Source organism: Balaenoptera ricei, chromosome 3 (genome assembly GCF_028023285.1).
Source record: "Balaenoptera ricei isolate mBalRic1 chromosome 3, mBalRic1.hap2, whole genome shotgun sequence".
In the NCBI taxonomy this organism is placed as follows: Eukaryota; Metazoa; Chordata; class Mammalia; order Artiodactyla; family Balaenopteridae; genus Balaenoptera; species Balaenoptera ricei.
In genome coordinates, this window is record NC_082641.1 from 171,628,403 (window position 1) to 171,655,427 (window position 27,025).

Genomic DNA, 27,025 nt, shown 5'->3' on the forward strand with positions numbered 1-27,025 from the left:
AAATAGGTTAAGTGACTTTCCCAGGCTATTAACCAGGTAAGTTGGTTTTTGAACTCAAAGTGACCAGCTTCAGAGGCTGACGTCTTGATCATGATGGTTTCCTGCATCGTAGAGACGGGCCACACACCACCAGCGTGGCGTCACCGCTATGTGTCACTCTGGGGTCAGTCCTGGAGACTTGCCCAAGGATCTTAAAAAAGATGGCCCCTGCCTCTCCTCCCTCCAACTGCAGCACGTTCTTCTGCTTATTTGGCTCTGGTTAGGAAAAGCTGCAACCAGGGCCATAGACCACTTGGTTGGCTTCAGCCTCTGTGGCATTTGATACTCTTGACTACCTTCTCTGGCAGTTCTCCTTTTCTTGGTACACTTCCCATTTTTTTTTAAAATTAATTAATTAATTATTTTTATTTATGGCTGTGTTGGGTCTTCGTTTCTGTGCGAGGGCTTTCCCTAGTTGCGGCAAGCGGGGGCCACTCTTCATCGCGGTGCGCGGGCCTCTCACTATCGCGGCCTCTCTTGTTGCGGAGCACAGGCTCCAGACGCGCAGGCTCAGTAGTTGTGGCTCACGGGCCCAGTTGCTCCGCGGCATGTGGGATCTTCCCAGACCAGGGCTCGAACCCGTGTCCCCTGCATTAGCAGGCAGACTCTCAACCACTGCGCCACCAGGGAAGCCCGGTACCCTTCCCATTTTATTTGCCTGTTTCTTTTATTACCTATACCTCCCCTTCTCTGGGTGCTGCTTCTCAGATTCCATTGCAGTCTTTTGGTGGGGGGGGGTTTGCTTGGTGTTCCTCATGGTTCTTTCTATGTCTGTTCTTGCTTCCGGGGTGATCGTATTCACTTCTTGGCTCCTACTGTCTCCATGCTGGTGATTCTCAGAGAACCCATAGCCCAGCCATCCCTCCATGTCCCAGCTACTTCCTGGGCACCTACCTTTGGATCTGTCAAAGATGCTTCAAACTCATCATGTCCACAACTGAACTTGTCGTCTTGTACTCACACTAGCTTGTCTTGAATTACTTTTCTGAGTGAGGCCTAAGCCACCATACTTTTCTTTCATCCCTCACAGCCTGGTTTTTAAGGATGTTCTAAATACCCCTTAAACCTTGCTTTTCTACTTTTTAAAAAAATTAATTAATTTTATTTTCGGCTGTATTGGGTCTTTGTTGCTGCGCGGGCTTTCTCTAGTTGGAGCGAGCAGGGGCTACTCTTTCTTGAGGTGCATGGGCTTCTCATTGCGGTGGCTTCTCTTGTTGTGGAGCACGGGCTCTAGGCACGCGGGCTTCAGTAGTTGTGGCATGCGGGCTCAGTAGTTGTGACTCGTGGGCTCTAGAGCGCAGGCTCCGTAGTTGTGGCACGTGGGCTCAGTAGTTGTGGCACACGGGCTTAGTTGGTCTGTGGCATGTGAGATCTTCCCGGACCAGGGATCAAACCCGTGTCCCCTGCCTTGGCAGGCAGATTCTTAAGCACTGCGCCACCAGGGAAGTCCCTTGCTCTTCTATTTCTTTTGCCCGTTGGATCATCACATCTCTCCACTGCTCTCCCTGATCGTTCTCTAATCCAGATTCCACCCTGCAGTGAGCTTAGTCTAAAACATTTATCCAATATCCATCCATGGTCTATTGGCAGGATATATTCCTCACAATCTGGTCCTAACCTCACCTTTTGTTCCACCCACCCTTCATGGGATTGGGAACTCCCCAAGAGCTGAGACATGTCAGTTTAACAAACGTTACTTATAATAGGTGCTGAGGCACCAGGATGACTAAAACAGTATACTGAGATTAGATTACAGCCCAAGGGGGTGGGGAGGAGGGAGAGGAGGAACTTCAATCTAGCAGTGGTAGGGCACTTAGAGGAGGGCATTATACTTTATTCATCGACATTCCCTGCCTCTACCACCTAAACAAGCTCACAGTGTCAGCTAAATGTTGAATTAAAATGAAGGAAATGTTTTTAATTGTACTTGGTAACAAAACAATTGTTTGCATACTGCATTCGTGTCTTAAAGGCTTTCATTTCTTTTTGATTCCCTAATCCCCTTCCCCAAGATCAGATCTTAAGGCAGATCTCAAAGCAATTCAGGTAGTGAAACTGCAGTCACCTTTGACACTTTCTTCTTTAAGTTCCTGCCATCCAGTAAGCCAAGTCTAAAGATTACTTTCCTTCAGATCACTTCTTCTTATTCCAATCTGGCAAGCACTGTCCTGGATGAACTGAAATAGCTTTCTAACTGATCTTCCTGCCTCTAGTCTGCCCCCACTCTAGTCCTTCCTGGCAATGAATGCTAAGTGGATTTTCCTAATTTATTTCTTTTATTTCTTTCTTTCTTTATTTCTTTTAAAATTTATTTATTTTTGGCTGTGTTGGGTCTTCGTTTCTGTGCGAGGGCTTTCTCTAGTTGCGGCAAGTGGGGGCCACTCTTCATCGCGGTGCGCGGGCCTCTCACTATCGCGGCCTCTCTTGTTGCGGAGCACAGGCTCCAGACGCGCAGGCTCAGTAGTTGTGGCTCATGGGCCCAGTTGCTCCGCGGCATGTGGGATCTTCCCAGACCTGGGCTCGAACCCGTGTCCCCTGCATTGGCAGGCAGATTCTCAACCACTGCGCCACCAGGGAAGCCCTCTTTTATTTATTGATTATTGATCAGTGGCTCTCCACTCCGGACCAAATTCAGTTCAGGCTCTCATCAATGTGGACCCCGCCTACCTTCCAGCTTTCCTACTTCTTTCCTTTATATATGTCACACAGAGAAAACCTTATCCAGGCAGGCCTTGTGCTTTCCTGACTCAAGTGATAGGGACCATCTTTCCTGCTCCTATCTTGTCTATTAAAATCTTTCACATTCTTTTAGTCTGGCTCAGGCAGGATTGGGAATAACAAAGGACAGGAGCTTTGAGTTACTAAGGCAAAGAGCTCTCACCTGTAATATAGAGATCATAATCCTTATATCAGGCAGTCATGGTAGACAGCAAATAAATAACATTTGCTGAGTTCTTGGTACAGTTATCTTTCCTTTCTATCCCATTTACATTTGTCAAACCATAATGCTGTGTATGTCCCCACACACTCTAAAATTCACACAAATTGTAGTTTATGTAAAAATTTATTTGACCAAAATGTAGAAAAAGTGATACTATTACATATGATACAGTTGCAAGAATCTAAATGAAAAGTGTGGGTTTTATTCAGTTGCACAATTTGCTAGTGTATCTCCTGGGTAGTGTGATGCTTAATAAATAGGAGTGAGGGGCAGAGGATTTGGATAAGCTAGAAGCAGGGTGATTTTTAGTCAGAATTGTAAACTTGAGTTGGCTCCCACACTGCTGGGGAATGTGGAATGTTTCAGCTCTGAGATGTTAACTGAGAAAGCAGAAATATAACAAAGACAAAATGTGCAGCCCTGCCTACAAAATACTCCATATCCAGTTTAATCAGGAGTTTCTTGGTCTTTGATTAACTTTGTCCTGAAGAAGGAATTAAAATTCCAGATAAGTAAATCTCCAATTTGCCAGTCCCTGGAGTATAGAGGAGATGAAGTTGGGCCAATTACTTTTTCATCTTTACTTTGCTGTCAGAGAGGGCCATTCTGCCCAATATTTGTTTATAGAAAAACAGTCTTACTCAACTATTGATGCTAGCAGTGTTTTTGATACGGCTTCTCTGAACAGGACTGAATTCTACAACATTCATTCCTGCTGAGTGGATGGCCTCCTATCGGAGCAGATAAGCATGGGTCATTATTGGAATAAGACATCAGCTCCTCAGAGAACAACTTTAGAGTGAAAGAAGCATATAGAAGAGCATATCAAGGATCTATTCTGAAAACATTTGGGTAATTATTATGGCTCTTTTCCAAGCATTCTCATGCTGACTGCTCAGAGGATGTTTGTTCTGCACGGTGGAGTGTGGAAAAGAGCCAGGATGATTAGGTTAACCTCTCTGGTTTATGACTTCCCATAGTAATCCCACCCCCACCCCCCTGTTTTGCTCTGGATGGAAAATCCCCACCCATTTTAATGTGACGGTCCCTGGCCTCCTATAGTGTGACCGATGGTGGATATTCTTCAACCTTTTAAATTGACCCATGACTAGATATCGGAATCTGTGTTTTGAAAGTGTGAGGTTGTCTATTCTCCCAGGAGCCAAATGCCCTCAGTCTTAAGAGAGTATGCTCAATATGAAATACCCTGCCTACCTTAGGAATAAATGCAATTTAAGGATAAAAATAGAGCTGAAAAAGCTGGTGCCATTTGGGAAAAGGAAGGAATAGATTTAACTGGTGCTCAAAGCTTCTCTGATACAAAATATTTGGTCATGTGTTCATAATTTGCTTGACATTTCCAGCAAAGCGAAGAGGCAATAACAAAAGAAACTTCTTACAAGAGAAGAGAAAGACACGGAGCTCTGGAGTTTCTTTTGGAACAAGACTCTTCTGTTTTGGTTATATACAGTTTAGTTCGTTTAGTGTCTGATCCAGTGTCTGATGTAAGCCCACATTCTCTTCTTTGGCCTGGGCAAGCTTTTCTGGTGAGAATTAAGAATGAGGGAAAAATAAATTAATAAGCATCTTTGTTAAAGGTAAAAAAAAAAAAAAAGGTTTCTAAACTCCACATTGCCAGAGTGAAAGAGCAGAGAAAGTACTCTGCATTTTAATTATAGCAGAACACCAGGGACTAGTAGACACTAAATGCCAGGTTTGGGAGCCGGATAGGGTTGCAAAATAAAATACAGGTGCTCAGTTAAATTTGAATTTCAGGTAAACAACGAATAAATTTTTTAACACAAGTGTATCCCAAATGTTGCTTGAGATATACTTATGCTAAAAATTTATTCATTGCCTATCTGATATTCAAATTTAACTGGGTGTCCTATATTTTAATATGATAAATCTGGCAATCCTAGAGTCAGAACACCTGGATTTAAGTCCCAGTTGGGCCAATGAAGTAAGCCATTTAACCTTTCTAGGTCTCAGTTTCCCCATCTATCAAATGGGGATAATAATACCATTGTATGGCATGGGGGTTATTATGAGGAACAAATGAGAAATGCTTCAGAACTTATGAAATGCTACACAGATTTTAGTCTAAGATACGGATGACTTAATACATTTTCTCCCTAGTGCTGGTTAATTAATCCTTGAGCTTATGGTAGGGAAAGATAATCCTGTAACCCATCTTTCCTTTGGAGCTTCTGGGAATGGCTGTTTAAATTCCAGGCATAATTGTGTTATTGTTTCTATGTGTCCATAGCAGTGTAGTCAAACTGCAGGTAAATGCAACATGATTGAAATTTAAGCCAGACTATAGGTACATTATTAAGTAATTGAGCTGATGAAACAAATAAAAAAAAAACAAAACAACAAAACCCAAAAATCTAAGATGCCATCTAGGGCTGTGCATGACAGAGCATGAGAGAGAACTGGTTTGCAATGAGTGATGGCTGATAAGGACTAGGGCCAAGACTTATTAAAATACCAGAGGAAAGCAAAATGCCTCATAAAATGTGATATGATCAGCTTGGAAATTTTCAGAAAGAATAAAAATGACTGCGAAAGATGGCAGCCTTTCAACTAAAACTACTGAACCTTTCATTTGATGTGGCACTTTAAAAAAATCTAATCTAGTGACTATGATCTGGGAGGATTCTCTCAGAGGACAGTTACTTGGGCCTGTCCAGTCTGGATTAACAGAAGTAACTGAGGGCCTACTATGTGTGAACCAATTTCTCCATTACCTCATTTAATCCTCAGCAACTGAGCTATCACTTTTGTTTTTGCAAAAAAGCTAAGCAGCTTGTTCAGGGTTGCACAGCTAAAATGGTAGAGCTGGGATGTAAACCCAGGTTTCCCAACTCCAAATCCCGACCTCACTTCACACCTTGCCACTTGGATTCCCTGGCATCTACTTTGTCATTAGGTCTGAGACTAACTTTCCCCTATAGTGTTAATTGCCCTTGAGAATGTGACAGGCCCCCACGCTGTCAACAGGTAGAAGTAGATCTCCACAGCCCTAATCGCTAAATGAAGTTCCACCTAGGTGCTTAGTTATGCAGAATGACTGGATAGACAGGGCTGCAGTGATTTCAAAGGGTGGAGGCTACATATGTCTGGAAAAATCCCAGGAACAGATATGCAGAGAGAGCAAACAAAAAACACCTACCCCTACACAGTTTAATCTTTCCAGGGGCATATGTGTAGCAATATGCGAGGGGAGTGGTTTATGCAGAAGTTCAGGGTGGACAGCAGTTAGGAACAGAGAAAGGTTGGAGGTGGAAGGGCATGGGTAGTTTAGGGAAGATGTATTTTGGAGGACTGAATCTAAAGAATTGTGACAGAGGTTCCCACCTAAATAAAAAATTACTGGATGAGGAATAACAAGCTATAGTGACCAAAAATTAATGATCTAACTGGAGCTTTTCATGCCATTTTCAGGTTCAGGGGGCAGCCTGGAAGACGGCTTGGACATCAAAATGTCAGTGTTTCTGGGACAATTTAAGGTGGTGGCAGCGGTGGGGTGCAGGGGAGAACCAGACAGACTATTTAAAATTTGGATTCTCTTGGGAAAACTGATGAGCTTTTGGTCACCATAGGTGTGACCTTTTAGCACCCACACGCAAACTTTATGAGCTCTCACTAAACCAAGGTTCCTGGTTCTAGTTAATTCAAGTATGAGGGGAGATAGATGTTAGCATCTCAGGCAACTTCGTTTGGAACTCAGGAAAGAGTCACCTTACTTCCTTTGTTTGGCATTCCAGCAGCCTCCATTCCCTTGCCCTGTTAATGGGATGCCCTTTAATCCCTTGTATAGTTGTTTTCTAAGAGCAGGGTGTAGAGGTGAGCTTCACTGGTGAACTGCCTCCCAGGACTGGGAGCTGGAGAGGTGTTCCGTGAACAGTGAAGACATAGGGAACCCCAGGCACCACTCTCCGAGTACATCACAGAGAAAACATGAGAAAAGGAGGACTAAGGAGACCAAAATGCCATTGCCGCTATTTGAATCCACAGATGAAGCCCCATCCAAAGGTAGCCTCTTTTTAGCGATAAGCCTGCTGGTGTTTGCAAGTTCTGCTGACTCTATTAAGCTGCTCAAGAGGTTGGCTGAGTCTCCATTCGACATAATTTCTATTTAAGGAGAAACTGCTATTGGCGTGCAGATACAGTTAGCTAATACATTTGAGAGCTCAGGCCAAGTTGGCATTTGTTTTTACATTGTCAGAAAAGAATCATGTGGGCATAATTTTCTTTTTGAAACGAGCTCTTCATTTGAACCACTCACTTTTGGTTGCAATCATGGTCAAGGGCCTCATAGCTACGGCTCAAAAGCGGCAAGTGGAGAAAATGAAAATGAGAGGGCATGAAGGTGAGGACCGCCTGTCTTTATTTCGGTCACACAGTCACAGACACAGCAGACGAAGGCTTGAAAGTTCGAACCAGGAGGCAGGAAACTGGAGCTTCTAGCTTCTAGAAGCCCACAGGAGTATAGGCACCACAGTGAGAAGGCAGACTTCGGTATTGCTAGGACAGAGGGCAGCACCCCAGCCGCCTCTTAGAGAGAGGTCATGTCGTTGAGAGCATGGTCCAGCTCCTCGCTGATAGCTTTGTACTTGAGCTTCTGAGCATATAGCTCGTCTAGAGGGCGGAGGTCCCCAGGGAGAGAGTTCAGAAGAAGAGGTACAGGGTACAGAACGCGAGGGTCAGAATGGAGTGCCACACATGAGCAACGAGAGGAAGAAAAAAAAAGTGAGAAAACAAAGCATGAACTAGGAGAAAGTTGTGTCCTGTGTAACACAAAAGAGAAAACAAAAGATCTATGGAGTGATTTCTAAGTGGTGTGAAGTTCTGCAGGGGGTTAGCCATAATGAACCTTTAAAAAGAGTGGTGACTAGAAATGGCTAGAGCTTCTCCCCACCAGTCTCCCACCCCAGGTTATTTCTGACTTTCAATGATGTCATCCAGTCCAAAGGCTATACTTTGGAATGGGGCATTTTCCCTTATATGGAAACCTCACTTCCTAAATCAAACACTGGGACACATGGTCTGAGGAATGAGTTCTGTACCCTTTCTGGGTGGGACAGGCAGTTTGGGAGATTTCGTTTGAACCCCAAGATTCTGGAATTTCTGGGTTATTTCATGAAGAACATGGGACAATTTTTTTTAAAGATGGAACTCTTCGAGAAATTCTGGGATATGTGGGCACCAGACTCACAGACTGGAGTCTTAATTCAGGTCTCCACGGTCTCTGAATTTCCATTTTCTCATACTGTGATAAGCTTTGCACTCTCTGGGAGAGAGCTTCTGTAAAAATGCAAGGCATTTAAAAAATGCAAGGCGTGTCAGAAATGAGCAAATTAAAGGAAATTCTAAAGACTTGAATCAGCCATATTTGTGTCTCTATACTCACATGTGGAGCTAATTAAGCAGAAATATTTTAGTTCTTGAAAAATGGCGACCCTAGTCTGAATTTGATTTGCACTGTTCCATTCCAGGGCTCCAGACTTCCACATGTGACATCACTCTGCACTTCGCTATCCTAAAGTGGACAAAGCCCAAATCAGCCTTTCCAGATTCCCCCCAACTGTCTGGGGACGTGTCGTGTAGAGGGAGGCAGAGCAAACATAATTATATGGTAATTTCATACCTTCCAGGTCATCAATTGTCTTTTCCAGTTTTGCAACTGTTCTCTCTGCAAATTCGGCACGGGTCTCAGCCTAGGGCAGAAGAAAGGAGTCACTATGACTGCTTTAAGACCAGCCGCAGGAGAAACCTGAACTAGTTGGGTGGAAATCACACGCACCTCTTTCAGTTTGTCAGACAGAAGTTTAATTTCTTCTTCATATTTATCCTCCTTTTCAGAATACTGTGGGAGAGACCAAAACACTGCTTTTAAAAAAGGAAGGGAAAAAAGCACAGAAGAATGCATGTTCCCTGTTCCTCGGAGAAAAGTGTGTGCTTGAAGCTATGAACCTGCCTAAGAAATGGAGACAGGCACCTTCCCAGGCAGAAGAACTGGGTGCAAAACTCAGAGAATCTGGGGGAGATCCCTCTGGGATGCTATTGATCTCAAGATCTGAGCTGATAACTCAGGATACACATATGATGAAGATGGTGCAGATGACTGAATGGAAATAGGCTACTCAAGGCCCTCCACAGCAGCTGGCCTAACCTATGTTTCCAACCCCACTTCCCACCAGCTTCCCCAAGGTGCTGGCCACTTCCTAACCCTATTCTGAGTATTCTCTGGTCTCCAGCCCTTGACTACAACTGGGCCCCCCAGCATGGAATGTTCCATTCCTCATTACTATCTGTCAGAAGTTATGTTTGTCTTTCAGGGCTCGACTCAGATGAATAGTAGCGAACCTTCATTAACTGCCTGCTATGTTGCTAGATATCATCAATCCCAATTTACAGAAGAGTAAAGAGTAACAGAGAGGTTAGCTAATTTGTCTAGGGTCACATGGCTACGAAGTGACAAGCCATGACTGGAACCCGACTGGAATTTGAGCTCCTGGCCAGCATCCCGCTCTACGGTCTTTTCTAACGTCACCTCCTCGTGACACCTTTCCCAACTTTGCGAAGTCCCTCTGTTGAAGCCCCACAGCACTTTGTTACTTTATCAACCCCTCTACTCAGCTAGACTTCGAGATCTTCAAGAGCAGAAGCCGTACCATCACTGTAGCATCTCTCCCCGTGACCAGGGCAGCATCTGGCATACACGTGTGGTCTGCATTTATTCACCAACTATTCTAGTATGAGATATACGCCAGGCACAACGCTAGGACTAATGACACAGCTCTAAACAAGACATAGTCCCTGTCCTTAAAACCTACAATCTAGCAAGGAAGGCATGCAATTGATTATGATAAACGTGATCAACCATCATGATAGGAAAAGAAGTAGGTGGGGCTACACAGCTGAGAAACACCTAATCTAGATGAGCAATCAGGGAGGGCCTCTCATGCAGGGGCCTAAAGGATGAATAGGGGGTTGCCAAGCAGAGAGCAAAGGGAAGGCCACCCCGGGCTGAGTGGACAGCAGGTTCAAAGCATTGAAGGTGACCAACATGGAATGTTTGTGAAACTGAAGTTCAATGCAACTGGACGGGAGTAGGAGGAGGGAGAATGGGGAAGAGATGAGGATGCAGAACTCAGCCGCAGGGGTTGGCGGGGGGTGGGAAGAAGGCCATGGAAGAGCGTGTATGTTGCTCCTAATGCTCTCTCCTGTAATGACTGCTTTGGGGACTGTTTCAACTAAAAAAGCCCAATTCCACCTTTGATTGCCGCTCGACCTTCTAGAAAGTATTTCTGGAGGAACCCAGGGATTCAGTTGAGAGGCTCTGTAGGCTCTGTATTTATGTGATGATGCTCAGATCTCCCTAAGAGGCGCCTGACCAGGTCCCAATCTCATTCCATCTCCACCTTCCGGGAGGTAGAGATAAAAGATGGTGCTAAGACCCCATCTTAAAAGGGGGAAATCTAGCCACGGGACACCTCTCTCTGTAGGGGAAAAACCTGGCTGCTGGGCACCAAAGCTACTGTTAGCAAATACAGGTCAGATCCCTGATACGCTAGCACGCTCCTGCGTACGTTGGGGGAAGAAAAGAAGAAAGTCTGGCAAATCACCCTCCAGCTCAAGCCAACCACCAACCTTTTCGGATGCAGCCTCTAGCGACTTCAGGTTGTTAGTGACATTCTTGAGTTCTTCTTCCAGGTCACCACATTTTCTGCCCAAAGACAAGGGATTTTTGTGTCTTATCTTACATCAGGCAATTCCTCTAAAAGAAGTTTTCAAAAGGAGGAATCGCACTTCCAGGGGCCCCCAGAAGGAATGCGGGGGGAAAAATGTTAATGGGTTTTTCTGAGACACAGCGCTGTGTGTTTATCAAAACACTATCATGCCAGGCAAAGGCGCGGCAGGCCGAGGAGTATTTGGAAGGTTTGTAAAGCACTCCTGGGCTCCTGCCAAGTCTGAGGCAACAGGGACTTGTGAAATCTATGATTGATGAGGCTGACTCCGGAAGGTGTTTAAGAATGAGATGGAGGCCGGGAGCAATCAGAGTTTACACCGGACACTCCAGGACGCAAGCTTGGAACGGATTTTCGAAACCAGATCTCTCTCAGCACAGCAGGAATGCTCCGGGGAGCTGGATTCCTCGAGCTGGATTCCTCACCCAAGTCCGAGGGGGGAGGCTTTTTGGTTTTCTGGTGGGGAGCTTGTGGGGATTCTGGTCAAGCTTCTCACCTTTCCCCCCAGGAATGTGTCCCAGTCAAACAATGACATCAAGAACAAGGCATTTAAACACCGACATGGCACCCTGCCCTCAGTGTTCCCTTAAGAAGGCACAGCCTCCTGAAGGATCCTCTCTGGGAAAATGGGACTTCTGGGCTTCTCTGCTACTGCCTGTCTCACTCATCTTTCCCAATACCTTTGTGGGAAGAGTCAACACGTGGGCAGCACTGCCCAGGGCAGTAAGAACAAACAGTCGCCCATCATTCTTTGTCAGCCATGGAGGCAAAGAGGAGGCACTGAGCAACGAGTCTCAGATGCCCATCCACTTGGCCAGAGGCCCTGGCCGGTATCCATTCCCAACACAACCGACTCCCTCCCAGCTCCACCCCCGCCCCGGAGCTGAGCTGGGCGCCACTCAGCCTTGCTCTGCCACTCACAGTTCAGACACCTCGGCACGCTCCTCCGCCCTCTCCAGCTCGCCCTCCAGGATGACCAACTTACGAGCTACCTGCAGAGATAGGAAGGATCGACCAAGACTGAGCCCTAAGAGCCACGTCTAGTTTGATGCCCTCCCCCGTGCAGACAGCAAGGCCACGCCCAGACCATCTGCAATGTGGGGCTTTCTGCTGCTGCTCCGACCCAGACAGTCCCGGAGAAAATCTAAATTCTCTCCCTCAGGCCCCGGGAAGTGAAGGAAGAGATGGGACCATGAGGGCAGGCAGAAGGAGCAACTGAGCTTTCATGGTCTGAAGACCCACGACTGGGGACCACAATTCCCCATTTTAGCCTAACACCAAGCTGCAGGACAAAAAAGGGATCTGATCACTTGGTTTCCCCATTAAGTCGAAGTCCCCACTTGTCTGAGTGTCACAGAATTTCCCAGGACTTTCGGCATCGTGGAAGATATGGTTTCCTAGCCAAGTGGCTGTCTTAGGAAAACAGATGTGGACACAGAAGGACAGCTGAGCTGACCAAGAACTTCCTTTAGGCGGCCCCAGGGTTCTCCCTATCACAGATCCATTTCCTCCCCACTTCCTGCTGCTGCCATCTACCAGCCCCACTCACCCCCACTCACCTCCTCGTATTTGCGGTCAGCCTCCTCAGCAATGTGCTTGGCCTCTTTGAGCTGCATCTCCTGAATCTCCATCTTCTCCTCATCTTTCATTGCTCGGTTTTCTATCACCTTCATTCCTCTGCAAGGAGCAAACCTCGTCATTACTTCCATACATTACCGCCTCATCACACACCTCCATGCATCTGCTCATCTAAACACTTCTCTGACATCTACCAAGAACCATACTCCAAACAGGAAATTGTAGGGCTGCTCACATTCACTTCATCTTTGCCAAATGCCAGGCACTAAGTGCCTCAAACTTCACAACCCCCGCCCCCAAAGTAGGTACATTATCCCCATTTCACGGAGGAAGAAACTGAGGCATAGAGAGGCTCAGTTAAGCAAGTAACTTGCTTAAGGTTACACAGCCAGTAAGTGGCAGAGCTGGGATTCAAACTCTGGTGATGTGGCTCCAGGGTCCATGCTCCCATCCTACAGAGTCTCTCACTGACTAGTAACAAGGGGGACTTGTACGCCAGCAGTTACCACGATGTGATCGGAGGTCTGGGCCCAGCTTGGCTGTTGGAATGATGAATTCTGCTGCAGCGAAGGGGTGTGTGTGTGTGTGAGCGAGACAAGGCACTTTCCAGAAGAGAGTCCACAAATGAACAAGAAGGAGAAAGGTATTCTTCAGTGAGACAGAGCTGTACAAGAAAGCCCCAGAGGAATGAAAGAATATGGCAGGGAGGTCAGGGTGGCTGGACCATAGGCTGCTTGAGTGACACACTAAGTGTTTTATGCCAAGGGGACGTGGAACCACAGCAGGGTTTCAAAAGCAGGAGTGAGTGGAAACCAGAATGATGGATGGACTGCAGTGGGAAGACCAGGTAAGAGGCAGGTACCCACAGAATGATGGGTGAGGAAGGCCTGAACTGAAGTGGATACTGAACTGAAGTCCACTTTGGAAAGGACAGTGTCCTGGGAACGGCTGGTAGTCTCCTACAACTTTTGACCGTGAAATGGAGCTCACTCTAGCCTGCACTGCTTGGGGTGGACAAGGTAAGATCAGATACTTCCAAAGAAGAGGCCAGTGCAGGATAATGTATCGATGTGTGTCATGCCTGCCCACAGCAGAGGACCATATACTTCTTTTTTTTTGTTGAATTTTTGAATCATTTAATTTTTTTATACAGCAGGTTCTTATTGGTTATCCATTTAATACATATTAGTGTATATATGTCAATCCCAATCTCCCAATTCATCACACCACCCCCACCCCCACCATATACTTCTAATAAATACTTTCATTCGGACTATCACTACCATTCTCAGCTGACTATCAAAACACTCTTCCATGTCTGTACCAATCCTCAAGATCATCAAGCTTGGAAAACCCTCTGCAGTAGTGGAGAGATCACAGTGACTTGTCCAAGGCCACATAGTAAACGGCAGTGGAAGGACTTAAATCTAGATTCTCCATCTCCCAAGTATAAAATTCTTTCTACCTAAACAGCAGTCTCTAACAGGGGTGCCATCAAAGGCCTCTGGTAACGTGATACCAATAAGTGAGGGGGCCTTCCCAGGCTCTCTTGGTTTGCCTTGGGGAAGTCACAGAAGTGAGACATCTGGCCAGGCTGGTCTGACTGTGAACAAGGGTAGCAGCTAATCTAGGCCCCAGGCACAGCCATGAGCAACTTGTGACTGGATCCTTCACACTTCCTTGTGACTGCCCTGAGCTGCCACCCTCTCCCTCTGTTAAGTGGCTGAAGCAGGGATCTGTGCCCTGGGTAGGGCTATTCCACTGCACGGGAAGAAATTTCCCACTTGGGCAACTCGAAAAGTCAATCTCCAAGATTCCCCAGTTGGTTCTGCATCTCCAGTGTATGGTCACAACAGTACAATCGGGAATGAACCCTTGGGAGGAGTATATACCAGAAAACTATGGTGGATGGGTCCGGTGAGAATTCTGTTGTGGTGATGTGGCAGATACACGAGGACCAATGGGCCAGCCCACACCATGACCACACAAGGAACCCATTTACCACCACACAGAGACAGCTGCTTCTGTGAATTACACAATCTGCCCTCAGTCCTCCAGAGCCTGCGCCAAGGCGTGCCAGAGAACTTACCCACTCCGGAGGACACAGTACCCTTCTGGAGGCAGCGTAGCTCTGTCAGTGGCAAATATATTAATGGGACTGGTTTGTGCATGTCCCTGACATACAGCTGTCCAGTAGCCCAAAGCCTGAAGCACTGCTAACGATCATCTATGTAGATGGCCCATTCCAAATTTTCATCCCCCGCCTTCTCACATCACCCTGGAAACTGATGTCTTGAGAACACTGATGACGAGATGCACAGGGACTTTCAGGGAGAATGTGAGAAGCAGCGCTCTGCAAACTGATTGCCAATGACAGTTGCAGTTGCAATCTTATATGTGCCCATTTTTTGCCTTCTTCTGCCTGTTGTTAGTTTTCCTTTGGAACCACCACATCAAATGCCTCTACATACAGCATGATGGTTTACAAGGCATTGCACCTACGTACAAACCATACGCATTTGTAAGTATGTGCACACGTGCATGTCCGTGTGATCTCATTTACTCTCACCCCAGCTCTGGGAGGTCCGCTCTACAACACGATCCCCGTTTCCCAGAAGCAAACGCTAATGCCACTGGGTTCAAAGCGTCCTTACCTCTCACTCTCATCTGCAGCCTTTTCTGCCTCCTCCAGCTTCTGCAGGGCGGTGGCCAGTCGTTCCTGAGCCCTGTCCAACTCCTCCTCAACGAGCTGGATGCGTCGATTGAGAGCTGCCACATCACCTTCAGCCTAGGGAGGTCAGAGGTGCAGCCAGGTTAAGAAGGAAACAGGTCAGCTAGCAGCAAGAGCCCTCCACTCACACAGTGCCCTTTCCCCCAGCTAACCCGCTTCCCCTGCCAAAGCCCACCCAGGAATCCAGGTGATAAGGAATTCACACTCTGTCTCATCTGGAGAATGTGAATTTTCCGCATGATCTTTCCCCCAAATGTCAGCAAACATCCACCACAATAGGACAGTCTGTCAAGTCAATACAGGAGAGAGAGATTAGTAAGCGGTACGTTCCAAGAGGACGGTGCTGGCCTCTCCATGGTATTTCTAGAGAGCAAGGCCACCAGTGACCGGCTCACCCTGTCATATAAGGTCTGCTCCCAGCCACCTGAATGGCAAGACAAATGCAAGAATCTGGACGCCTCAGTTACATGTTGGCCATAAAGTTGGGAGGGAGGCTGGGGGCAGCCCAGTTGGAACGCCATCCTTAACCAAGCCTGGCTGAGAGATGCTGGGACAAAAAGATACAAGAAAGGAAAGGAAAGAAAACTTGGTTACAGGCATGGGAGAGATGTCAGAATGTTGTTAGTGGCTTTTCAAGGTGTTTTCACCTACAAGGAAGGTAATATGGTGGCGTGCATAAAAGCAAGAACTCCAGGATCGCAATGTGCTAGGTCAGAATCCCCGCTCTGCCAGTTTATAGCCATGTGGCATTGGGCAGGTCGTTTCACGGCTTGCTCTGAGTCTCCCTATCCCAGGGCCTGCTTGCCTCACTCCTCTGTGGGGACTGTAAAGGAAGGGTATGGCATTGCACCTGGCATTTGGGAAGTCCCACAAAGTGCAGCTCTTACTGCCATGGTTTCACCTCATTTAATCCCCACATATCTCACCCATTTTACAGCTGGGGAAACTGAGAGATTCAGTGAGGTGAAGTAGTTTGGTTCAGTGTCACAGGGCTGGTAGGAAACGGCTTCTTGAGCCCCAGTCCAGGGTTCTTCCCTTGCCGAACCTGTGCTCTGAGTCCTGGGGGGGCCTTCGAGGCCACACACTTAGGAATATTGAGAATTGGTAAAATGGAGCTCAACCGACGGGAGAAATATCAAGCTACCCTGGCTTCTTCATAACAAGATAAATAAAGAACCTCCGAACTGGGGAAGGCTGTAAACATCAGTGGAGTAATCGAATGAGGCCAGAGTTGCTGAAAAGCACAGAGTCAGGAAACTTTTCTTAGCTCCAGAGTCCTAGCAGCAGAGGCAGCAGAAGCTCCCACAGGTGTTTCTGATCGCAACTTCCTCTGAAACATCAGTTTGGGGAATCCATTTACACCACTGATGAACCATTTTAAGAAATGTCACCCACTCCTTCCAATGAGTGGGTGCTTTGTATTCTTTTTAAATTATATGAATCTTAACTCTTTCAGCAGCTGGGGCGGGAATTGACTTCCCCCCCCACCCCACGTTTTTTTAGTACACTCACAAAATTGTGCAACCAACACCATTATCTAATTCCAAACGTTTTGTCACCCCAAAAAGAAACCTCATACCCATTAGTAGTCAAGGAACTGACGTTTTAGATCATGCAGAGGTGCTTGATTCATGAGTAGTCTTAAAAAAAGAAAAAAAAGAGCGCCTCTTTACGTGGGGGATTCTGAATCCTGACAACCAAGCTTTTGGCACATTTTCAACTATCTGGAATCGAAACAGTTCTGAGATACATTCATATATGTACATACATACATACATACATACATATGTATTTTTGAAAAACTGCTAGTCACTGCTAGTCATTTTTGGTTCCACCCCTTCCTGCAATCAAAGCTTCTACATGCTACAAAGGATTTCCCTTATAAGGTAAAAGAGGCTTGCTAGATACATGTGGCAAAGGAACAGGAAGATGTCGGTTAATCACACAAAAATCTAAACGAAACCAGCTGTCGGGAGGCAGACCCAGAAGTCTGCCACACGCCGGCTCTTGGCTTTCTCTACAAGAGACTGAAAAAGGTGGCCCCCCCCCTTCCCCCCTGGGCTCAATTCCTTTTGCCCAGGAAACTTCTTAAGGCTTTTCCCCTTTTCTGATCAAGAGAAGCGTGCTTTGAAAAGTGAACTTTTTAAGAAGTTCGAAACTTTCCAAAAACATGTCTCCTCCCATACTGGACTGTCCCACTCCTAAGTCTTGGCTCACAGCTGAGGGCCATTTTTAAGCAGAAGTAATTGTCCTCCAGAGATGACTTGGGATGAGATCAGAGGGAGGGTTATGCCGGTTACGTGTGCGAAAGAGGCCAAACTGGCTACTGTTGGAGGCTTACACCAGGTTTCTGAGGCCTCTTCACGCCAGACCAGCCCTTACAGGATTAAACGCTTTGACTCTGGCCAGCGAGGAAACAGTCTGGGGGCCTCTTCCCCAGACCTGTCAGTACACATGGCAGTTCCATCTGGTTGGGCTCTTTTTCCACTTTTGGGGTTCCCACCCTGAGTCCCAGCACTCCAGCTTTCAGGGACCCTGGGCTTCCACCCTCTCCCCCAACTTTCTTTCCTCTGAGTCTTTGCACAGTCTCTTGTCCCGGAAAACTCTTATTTATTCTATAAGACTGCTCAACCTCCATTTTGAAGCCCACCCCACTGGTTGTCTGCTTCTGTCATGCTCCCATAGCAGAACGCAGACACACCCCGCCCGCAATGTTAATCAGCCTTATTTGTCTGACTCCCCTTGTCCCCCCACTAGGCTGTGAGCTCCTCTAGGGGTATAACGAGGGGAGAAAAAAGTCCAGGAATAGAGCTCGAACTATGTGCCAGTTGCCATGTAGGGAGGTTTTACTCCTGAGACCCTCCCAACTATCCTTGGGGTCAGCATTATTGTCATCCTTACTTTATAGATGGAGACACGCTCCTAGCAGTTAAGTACACCAAGTGGTATGAGATGGGATTGGAATACAGATCTCTCTCCAGTCCCACTGGTGGCCACCACCTGTCCCGTCCCAAGTGGCAATCAGGGGACGGAGAGAGGGCGGTGAGGCCCCCTCCTCATTCAGCCCCATTATCTGCCTCAAGCCCCGCAACTTGCAGCGGCCGCACACAAAACGATCTTGGGTCGGGGGCCCAGTGCTAACATTCCAAGGGTCTTCTAGAGGAAGGCGGGTTCCGCGGCCCGCGTTCCCGCAGGGACCAGCTGGGGAGGGAAAGGCCGGCGGCTCGGGACTGAACTTCCGCTCCCTGTCTGGAGCAGACACGTCGCCGCCGCGCCCCTGGGAACAGCTGGGAAAGTTCGGCAGGAACCGGGAAACCTCGGAAGAGGCGAGAAAGTGCGACGCCAGCTCCACTCCCGGTTTTGGCCTGTCCAACCCCAGACAATGGAAGCTCAACGTTTTCACTCTCACTTCCCGCTCCTAGGTGGAGTAGCAGCTCCCCGCCCTCCCCCGCCCGGACCCCGGCGCCAGCGGCGAGTCGGAAGGCAGCAGGGTGCCCCCTACCCCCTCTCCCCACTCCAGGATCGCGTACACCCCCCCCCTCCGTCCCATCCCCCCATTTCCCGCTCGGCCGGCCCCGCCCGACCCGGATGCGGCGCCCCCTCCCCCGTCCCAGGCCAGGGAAGGAGGATGGCGATGGAGGAATGGGTCTCAGCAGAGGGTCCCAGGTTGCGGGTCCGCGATCGGGAGCGCCGGGGCCCGAGGGTGCAAAGGTGGGATAATGTGGGCGATAATGGGGGGGGGGGGCGACAGCGGCGGGCGGGCAGGGAGCGCGGGAAGCGGGCGGCGCCGGGATAAGGGAAGAAAGGAGGGCGCGCCGCGGCCGGGGGTGCAGGAGCCGGCGCGCAGGCTCTCACTTTCTCTCGCCGCTCGCGCTCGCCGTCCAGCTCCCGCTGCAGGCCCTGCGCGCGGTCCTCCGCCTCATCCGCCTGCTGCTGCAGGGCCTGGATCTTGCGTTTCACCGCCTCCAGGGAGTTGAGGCCAGCCATGGCGCGGAGGCGCACGCAGCGGGCAGCGGGCGGCGGGCAGCGGCGGGCGCTCGTCTCGGCTCGGCTCTGGCGAGAGCTGCAGCAGCCGCACCCCGGCCCTAGAGCCTTTGCCTGCGCCAGGGCCGCCCCCGCCTCTCCCCGCCTCCGGCCCGGCCGCTGTCGGGGCGATGAGGTCACCCGGCCGGGCAGCCGACGTCAGCACCGCTGGGGGAGGGCCTGACGTCGGCACCGCTGGCCGCAGCTGCTGGAAAGTGCCCCCTTTCGGGACTTATTTGGAGAAAGCGCTGGGAGGCACCGCCTTCTCCTCTTCCTCTTCCTCCTCCTCCTCTTCCTCCAGCGCTTCCCGCCCGCCCGGCCCCGGGGCTCCTGTCCGGCCCTGCCGCGGGCGCCCCCATTACTGGGCACATACGTCGGAGGCTTTCTTCTCCGTCAGCTCCAGCTTCTCCTGCGCGTCCTTCAGGTCCTCGGAGTATTTGTCCAGCTCATCCTCCGTCCCCTTCAGCTTCTTCTGGAGCTGCGTCAGCTCCTCCTCTACCTGGGGACAGATAGGGGGACGCATCAGCCTGGGGGCCACGTCCCTGCGGCGCAGGGGCGTCCCCCGCATTCATAGGAGTCCAGGTTTCCTCATCTGTAAAACAGGGATAACAATGTCACGCACCGCTCAATAAACGCACCACTCATACCTGTTAATATGACTTTCACATCCTTTCCTTATCCTGGGACCAGCTGTGCTTATCTTTTTTGGAGTCCCCCAATACTCTTGCAGAATGGATCACAGCTTTTGGGAAACAAGTCCCGACACGTCCCCTACAAACACGCGTTCAATTTTGCAGGGGAGTCTCATACTGTGGGCCTGGACCATCCCCCTGCCCTCAGCCTTCCCAACACTGGCAGCCAGAGGAGCTTCCTAAGTATGTTTACCCTCCCTCTGTCTAGAACCTGCCATGGTTCCCTATTGCCCAAGAGAGTGGTTCTCACAAAATACCCTGAAGGGTTGACAGGCTCAATCCCCGCCCCCGTCCCCCACTCCTGGACTTTGGGGGCTTACTAGAAGAGAGCTACTCCTTAAAGATCACTTTCTTGGAAGGCTCAGGTTAAATCTTTTAAATTCTTGCAATCTGGCTTGTGTTCGTTTTAATAAAAGTGTCCCCTGCATTCCCCACATTTTCAGTCCTCTTTTGTTTATCCCAAGAGTCTTGCCACCCTCCTGGCACCCCCAGTTTGAGAAGGTCAGGTCTATGGGGTACAAACCACAGACCCCTTCACCTCTCCATCACCCCCCACCACACCAGTCAAGGGTCAGCTCAGAAAGCTTTCTCTGTCACCCTCCCTCCCTCCCTCTGTGCGCCTCCCTCCCCTGCAGTAACTCTGGGCTGGGGCGGTCAGTCCAGATCAGGCTTTGACCTGACTTTATGTCTCAGGTGGTTTGACCCCTGGTCCTGTTCACGCTCCCAAGGTGGGCAGGCAGCCCCCATGGGCCCTGCATCCTCCTCACAGCAGGAAGCCCAGAGAGATGGAGTGACTTTCCATGGATCACACAGAACAGGATTGGAACCCACATCTGAACAGGCCCTCATAACAGGCCTGCTTTTCTGCATCCCTCCCTGACTTGCTCATGTTCACTCCTGAGACAATGTGCAAAATGTGCCAGGTTCTGTGTGTGTGTGTGCGCGTGCATGCATGCGTGTGTGCAAATTCTTAAAAGGGCTGCTATCCCAACCTCCCACTCAGCCTCCCATTTCCAGGGCTACTGAGTGTCCTACCGCTGAGCTGGGGAATGGAAAAGAGGGTGGGGGAATCAGAGGAGGAGGAGGGTGGCTGCAGCTCCGGCCCAAGACAGGGTCCACCAACCCTGACTTGACCTCTAGGCAAGGAGCCCGAGAGCCTGACTCCAAATCCCAGCTGTATGACCCCATCCCCTTTTCTGGCCTCAGTCTCCTCATCTGCAAAATGGAAGCCTTGACGTGGTGGTCTCTGAGTGCCCTGGCAGCTGCTTTTGAACTTCCACTTTCACTGAGAAAATGAGCCAGTTTCCTTAAAGACAGGTCAGCCTGACCCAGCGTCCACCTGACTTCCTTCCAGATCTGTGTGGTACGGCATTTCCTAGGTGCCAACTGTGTGCCAGGCACAATGCTCTTTTAACATGAAAAAGTGAGGGCAGGTTCTGCAGCATTGGGCTCATTTGGGTGTCGAGATTGTTTCTGACGACTTTTTCTGGCAATGTTTGGACAACAAGGAGTAGGGACTGTAATAAGGTAGGCAGAGGCCTATGAAGCAGTTAGAATGTGCCAGGCACATTACAAGTACCATCCCACTGAAGCCTCGTGTCACAGAAGGGTAAACTGAGTCCCTAAACAAGAAAGGGACCTGCCCAACGCCATACGGGTAGGGTATTGGAACCCTTGTCAGACTGATTCCAAAACAGATTTGCTTGACTGGTAGGCTATACTGTGCCCACTGCCCATCATGCCCTCCTCCCACTGACCCTCCACACCCAGCCCCCTCCCCTGGGTGGCCTGCACTGCTGCCCTGGGCCCCCAGTCCCCGTCCCACCCTCTCGCCCAACCCTGACCCCTGAGGCAGGGGGTGTCCCTCCATGTTTGGCTCTGTCTCCCCCAGCCTGGGGCTCCTTGCGAGACAGGCCTGGGGCTGAGGTCACTCTGGGCTCCAGCATCACCCAGTATGGGACTGGGCCTGATGTTCACCACAGAACCCCGGGGGAAGTTTGCAGAATGAATCAATGACACAACTGCAAACCCCTCAGTGGTTGGAGCTGGGTCTGAAAAATAAATAAAATTGACACAGATTGGGCTCCTTTCCCTCTGTCCGAATTCCACACACAAAGTGTGTACGGGTGCGTGGTGCCTTGCCGGGGGGCTGAGCCTTGCACTGACCCTGCAAGGTCTCCCTCAAGTCACTTCCTTCTTGGGGCCTCAGTTTCCCTGCCTGTAAAACTTTGGCCAGGAGGGTCATGGGCTGCGTACCATAGTCCCTGGAAATGGGGCTTTTGGGCAGGGCTGAGGCAGGATGTGGGGTCAAAGGCCAGTTGGGGCGGATGTCACTGCCCTGGGAGGGGAGCGGGCAGGAAGTGGGCAGGCTGGGCCTCCTGGTCCCATTCCCATACTGGAGAGAGAGGGCTTGGAATTGGGACTTTGCTGCAGGTTCCCTGAGGGTCAGGCTGGCCTAAGACCCATGCTCTCTGGCCTCCTGAAGCACAAGGCAGTCCAGATAAGTTGAGTCTTTCACGACCTCCTGCCTTTGTCCCAGGCAGAACTGGCAATCTGCTCTATGGGGCTCAGGCTTCTGCTTTGGACCTCTGGAATCTTGGGTGCGCTGCCATCAGAAGGCATTGTTTGCCCCCATTTCTCAGATAAGAGCACTGAGGGCTCAGAGAGGGGCAGCAATGTGCCCTGAGTTACAGAGCTAGAAGATGATCTGGCCTGGATTTGAGCACAAGTCCACCCCAGTGGGCAGCTTTGTGGAAAAAAAAAAAGAACAGAATGAAAATCCAGCTGGAGACCAGAGAACCTGTCCCTGCCTCCTTGGCCATGCAGCTGGCTGGACGCTTTGAGGAGCCTTCCCTTTTGAACTTGTGTGCGCCTTGGTAGAGTGTGCTTTATCAGTCACTCACACCTTAGTGCAAATTAGAGCCATAAAATTGCTTTTTTCTGAATTCCTAGCTAAGCCCCTCTTGGTAAGGGCTAAATGATGGATGGAAGCCGGCAGCTCAGGGCCAGCCCAGGATGGGTGTTTGTGTTTGCCAGGGAGGGAGGAGGAGAGTTTGTGGCAGGGAGAACTGGGGTGGGGCTGTCCTGTGCGGATGTGTCACAGGCGCCTAGGGCAGCCCCGGGACACTGGGGGATGGGGAGGCCCAAAGGGGAGGTAGGGCAGGGCAGGAAAGAATCCTGAGTTTATTGAGTGCTTACACTGTGCCGGGTACCAGGCCAAGGGCTCCACCTGCCTAGTCACCCCTCGTCCTCCCATGTTGGTGAGAGAGGCACCACTTTCACTTCCCCATTTCACACATGTAGCCACCGAGGCACAGAGAGGTGAAGGTGTTTGTTCCAGGGTGCTCAGTGACTAAGCTATGAACAAGGCCAGCCTGAGCTCAGAGCCTGCACTGTTACCTGCTGAGCTGGCCTGACGACGGGGATGGGCAGGGCTGGGCACTTGGTGGCACCGTCCTAAGCGCCTCCTGGGGCTTATTCGAGACCCTGATGCTCCTGAGGGCTTGGCACTTGACCCCAAGGGTTCAGATGAGCTGTGTGGGGCAGGGCACTGTGGGAGGGCTCAGGACCCCCTTCCCTCCTCTCACTGGCGGCTCTGGCCACCCAGACACAGACAACTGACTTCTGCTCTGTCCCAAGCCACGGCCTTGGGACTGCCCAGCCCAGGACACTTCCATTAGCTCTCTGATGTGTCCCGGTTGCCCGAGCCTCCTGGGAACCCTGTCTCCAAAGCTCTGGGTCCGGGGCCTCTGCCTTCCACAGGTACCTCCGCCTTCCCCTGCCAGGCTCACAGCAAGGGCTCCCCAGAAACATAGAGACACATTGAGATTGTCAGGTTCACCCTCAAATCTCTACCCACCCCAGCCCCCAGCCCCTCACTCAGCTGCCCCTGCAGTCGGTCACAGCTGGCCCCGCCATGCACCCACACTTGGCCACTCTCCTTGGGCTGTCACGCACAGTCACACCTGAGTGTGCCCTGACACGGGCACCGGGTCACCCACACTCACACAGATACCCCAACAGGCACACACATACCCTGACACACGCGCACACACGCCAGCCCAAACACACAGTCACCTTAACACACACACACACACACACACACTCACCCTGACACCCGCACATTCCATTAATGTCATGTCAGCTTTTGCGCAAGCACACACACAGCTAGCCTCTCCCCCATACACCCAAACCCATGCTGATACCACCATCAACACACGCAGACTCACAAACATAGCCACACTCTTTCACACCCACTTTCCAACAATCGCGCGCGCAGGCTTCCCTCTGCACACACATTCTTAGTCACCTTCACCCCTCCAGAGAGCTGAAACACACATGCAACACATGTGGACACACAAATGCTCAGACACACACAAATACCTTTCACACACACAGCATCCCCAAACCACCCCCTCTAGGATACCCCCCAACACTGATACCTTCACCCCAACACACATCCGCACACCCTCACATGTGCACACACAGAACCAGCCCACACAAACACCCCTCTCTTTCTCACACGCCTTCTTAGTCTCTCTCTCTCTCATTCGCTTTGCTCCCACTGGCTTTGCTGGGAGTGGGTCCAGTTGGCCCCCTCTCTCCCAGCCCAGGGACCCCTCCAGGGAAGACGAAGCATCACTCTTTCTCAGCCAGATCATCACCCCCTGTCTCTCCCCCAACCTCTGAGTACCAAGATTTCCCAGACCCCCACCGTCGGCCCCAGAATCTCGCCAGCTCAGAGAGGGTGCTGGGCTGCCCGGTGCAGCCCAGCAGAGGCACGTCCGTCACCTGCTTGCACTTCTCCTCAGCAGCTTTCTTATCCGACTCCGCCTGCTCGGCCCGGTCGATGGCATTCTCCTTGTCCAGCTTCAGCATCTGCATCTTCTTCTTGATGGCCTCCATGGCTGGGCAGTGGGGGGCGTAGGCGCAGGAAGGGCTGCAGCTAGGGCTTTGGCTGCGGGATCGAGTGAGCGGCGAGGGCGGTGGAGAGGGTCTTATAGGCTCCCCGGGGTGCGCCGCCCTGCTGCGGGGCGAGTCTTGGAGGAGGCCCAAGCTCAGGCCGGCTGGGCCAGCCGCCACTTGCTTGCTTGCTCAGGAGGACTTGGCCAGCTCACCGGCCTCCCCACAGCCCTCGCCTTATTTGGGTCTAGGATTTTCTCAAAGGAAAAAAAAAAAAAAAAAAAAGGCCCGACCCGTTTCTGTTTTTAACCTGGTGACACAGGTCCCGCGTGGGCGAGTGGGCACAGCGCCGGCCCAGGAGGATGAGGGCGGCCTGCCGGCTGGTCTATTTCCCCATCTGTGGTTGGGCGGGCTGAAGAGGGCTTGTGGGTGGGTGCAGAGTAGGGGTGTGGTGGGGTGAGGGGGCTTCTGTCCTCCCTTCTTCTCTGCTCTGGGTCCCTCCAGGTATTGGGGGGTCAGGACCCCATCCCATCTGCTACCACCCCTGGGGGACTCCCTGGATTACTCCCACCTGTCTGACCAGTCTCTGCCTCATCATCTCCCTCCGTCTCTCTTTCACTGACTGTCTCTGTCGCTCTCCATCTCTTTTGTCTCTGTGTCTCTCTCCATCTCTTTTGTCTCTGTGTCTCTCTCTATCTCTTTTTTGTCTCCGTGTCTCTCTCATCTCTGTGTCTCTCTCCATCTCTTTTGTCTCTGTGTCTCTCTCATCTCTGTGTCTCTCTCCATCTCTTTTGTCTCTGTGTCTCTCTCCATCTCTTTTGTCTCTGTGTCTCTCTCTATCTCTTTTTTGTCTCCGTGTCTCTCTCATCTCTGTGTCTCTCTCCATCTCTTTTGTCTCTGTGTCTCTCTCATCTCTGTGTCTCTCTCCATCTCTTTTGTCTCTGTGTCTCTCTCCATCTCTTTTTTGTTTCTGTGTCTCTCTCCATCTCTCTGTCTCTTTGTGTCTGTCTCCATTTCCCTCTCTCTGTCTCCCCATCTCTTAGGGTCTTTTTCTCTCAGACTTTCTCGGTATCCTTTTCTCTGTATCTCTCCCTCTCTCTCCATCTCCTCTTCTATGTCTCTGTCTCTCTCTGTCATCTCACCTGCCCCTGTGGATCCGGCTCACAGGGGCGAGATGGACCCGGGCTGTCTTTCTTTCGGGAAACTCTGGGAGGCCAAGGCGGGCCCCGACCAGACCCTTGATGCCTTCCTTAGATGGTGCCCCCTCCCCCTCCCACTCCGAATCTGGCTACAGCTCCCCAGCACCGGCAGGAACAGGAGGCGGCTTAGCTCCTCAGTTTCTCACTCAAGACTCCTGTTCACCGCCACCCCCAGCTCTCCCCACACTCAGCTCAGCTCCTTCCACTGCTTCCCAGGTAGGGCTGCCATTTGCCCTCCTCCAGGCCTTTGCATGTTCGGTCCCTTCTGCCTGTTTTGCCTTCCCTCCAGCAACTGGAGCAGGACTCACTGCCTTCAGAGAGATGTATTCAAAAAAAAAAAAAAAGAAAGAAAGAAAGATGTATTCACTGATTCACTCACTTGAGAAACACAGAATACCTCTCACGTGCTGAGCCCCAGAAGCACAGGCTTGGAATGTGGGAGCCATTACTCTTTTTGTTATTATTTGATCATCTGTTTTGGACCATCAGCAGCTTTGGGGCAGGCCTGTGCCTGGGTCTTATCTGTGGTACCCTGAATGCACCGACCCCTCAGAGGATCAGAAAGTCCTTGTTAATTAAAATGAACAATTCGCTCTATACACTCACACACTCTCTCACACACATTCACATACAGACCCATCTCTCTAACTAGGAAACTTCTATTCGTCCTTCAAAGCTCAGATCAGATGCCTCCCTCCTCCAAGAAACCCTCTTGGACTCCTAGACACAGCCCCAGACCCAGCCCTGCATCAAGACTTCTATGTGGTATACACGATGGAATATTACTCAGCCAGAGAAAGGAATGAAATTGGGTCATTTGTAGAGACGTGGATGGACCTAGAGAGTGTCATATAGAGTGAAGTAAGCCAGAAAGAGAAAAACGAATATCGTATATTAACGTGTATATGTGGAATCTAGAAAAATGGTACAGATGACTTTATTTGCAAAGCAGAACTAGACACACAGACGTAGAGAACAAATGTATGGATACCAAGGGGGAAAGAGGTGGGGTGGGAGAAATTGGGAGATTGGGATTAACACATACACACTATTGATACTATGTGTAAAATAGACAACTGATGGGAACATACTGTATAGCACAGGGAACTCTACTTAATGCACTGTGGTGTCCTAAATGGGAGCGAAATCCAAAAGGGAGG

The 27,025-nt window shown here is 50.2% G+C and overlaps 1 protein-coding gene across 4 annotated transcripts; it reads right to left on the minus strand.

The window, feature by feature from the left end:
• Positions 1–3,084: 3,084 nt before the first annotated feature.
• On the minus strand, positions 3,085–24,722 carry TPM4 (tropomyosin 4). Of its 4 annotated transcripts, none has more exons than XM_059918202.1 (9): positions 24,556–24,712; positions 19,446–19,571; positions 14,973–15,106; positions 12,300–12,417; positions 11,662–11,732; positions 10,643–10,718; positions 8,793–8,855; positions 8,637–8,706; positions 3,085–4,524 (listed from the first exon to the last, which is right to left on the minus strand). In XM_059918202.1, the coding sequence occupies exons 1-9, from the start codon at positions 24,667–24,669 to the stop codon at positions 4,442–4,444; spliced, it is 855 nt and encodes a 284-aa protein (XP_059774185.1). In that variant the 5' UTR covers positions 24,670–24,712; the 3' UTR covers positions 3,085–4,441. The 4 variants fall into 4 exon arrangements, with proteins under 4 accessions (XP_059774185.1, XP_059774186.1, XP_059774187.1 ...); XM_059918204.1 differs by lacking the exon at positions 3,085–4,524 and adding an exon at positions 7,263–7,627 and having other exon boundaries at positions 24,556–24,722; XM_059918203.1 differs by lacking the exons at positions 19,446–19,571; positions 24,556–24,712 and adding an exon at positions 18,905–19,265.
• Positions 24,723–27,025: the final 2,303 nt, after the last annotated feature.

Excerpts from the sequence above, each read along its gene's own strand:
- TPM4 (XM_059918202.1), bottom strand. The coding sequence starts at position 24,669 with ATGGAGGCCATCAAGAAGAAGATGCAGATGCTGAAGCTGGACAAGGAG. Across the intron at positions 12,418-14,972 it reads GCTGCAGATGAGAGTGAGAG|AGGAATGAAGGTGATAGAAA; the intron begins GTAAGGACGCTT and ends TGCTCCTTGCAG. Across the intron at positions 4,525-8,636 it reads GACAATTGATGACCTGGAAG|AAAAGCTTGCCCAGGCCAAA; the intron begins GTATGAAATTAC and ends AATTCTCACCAG.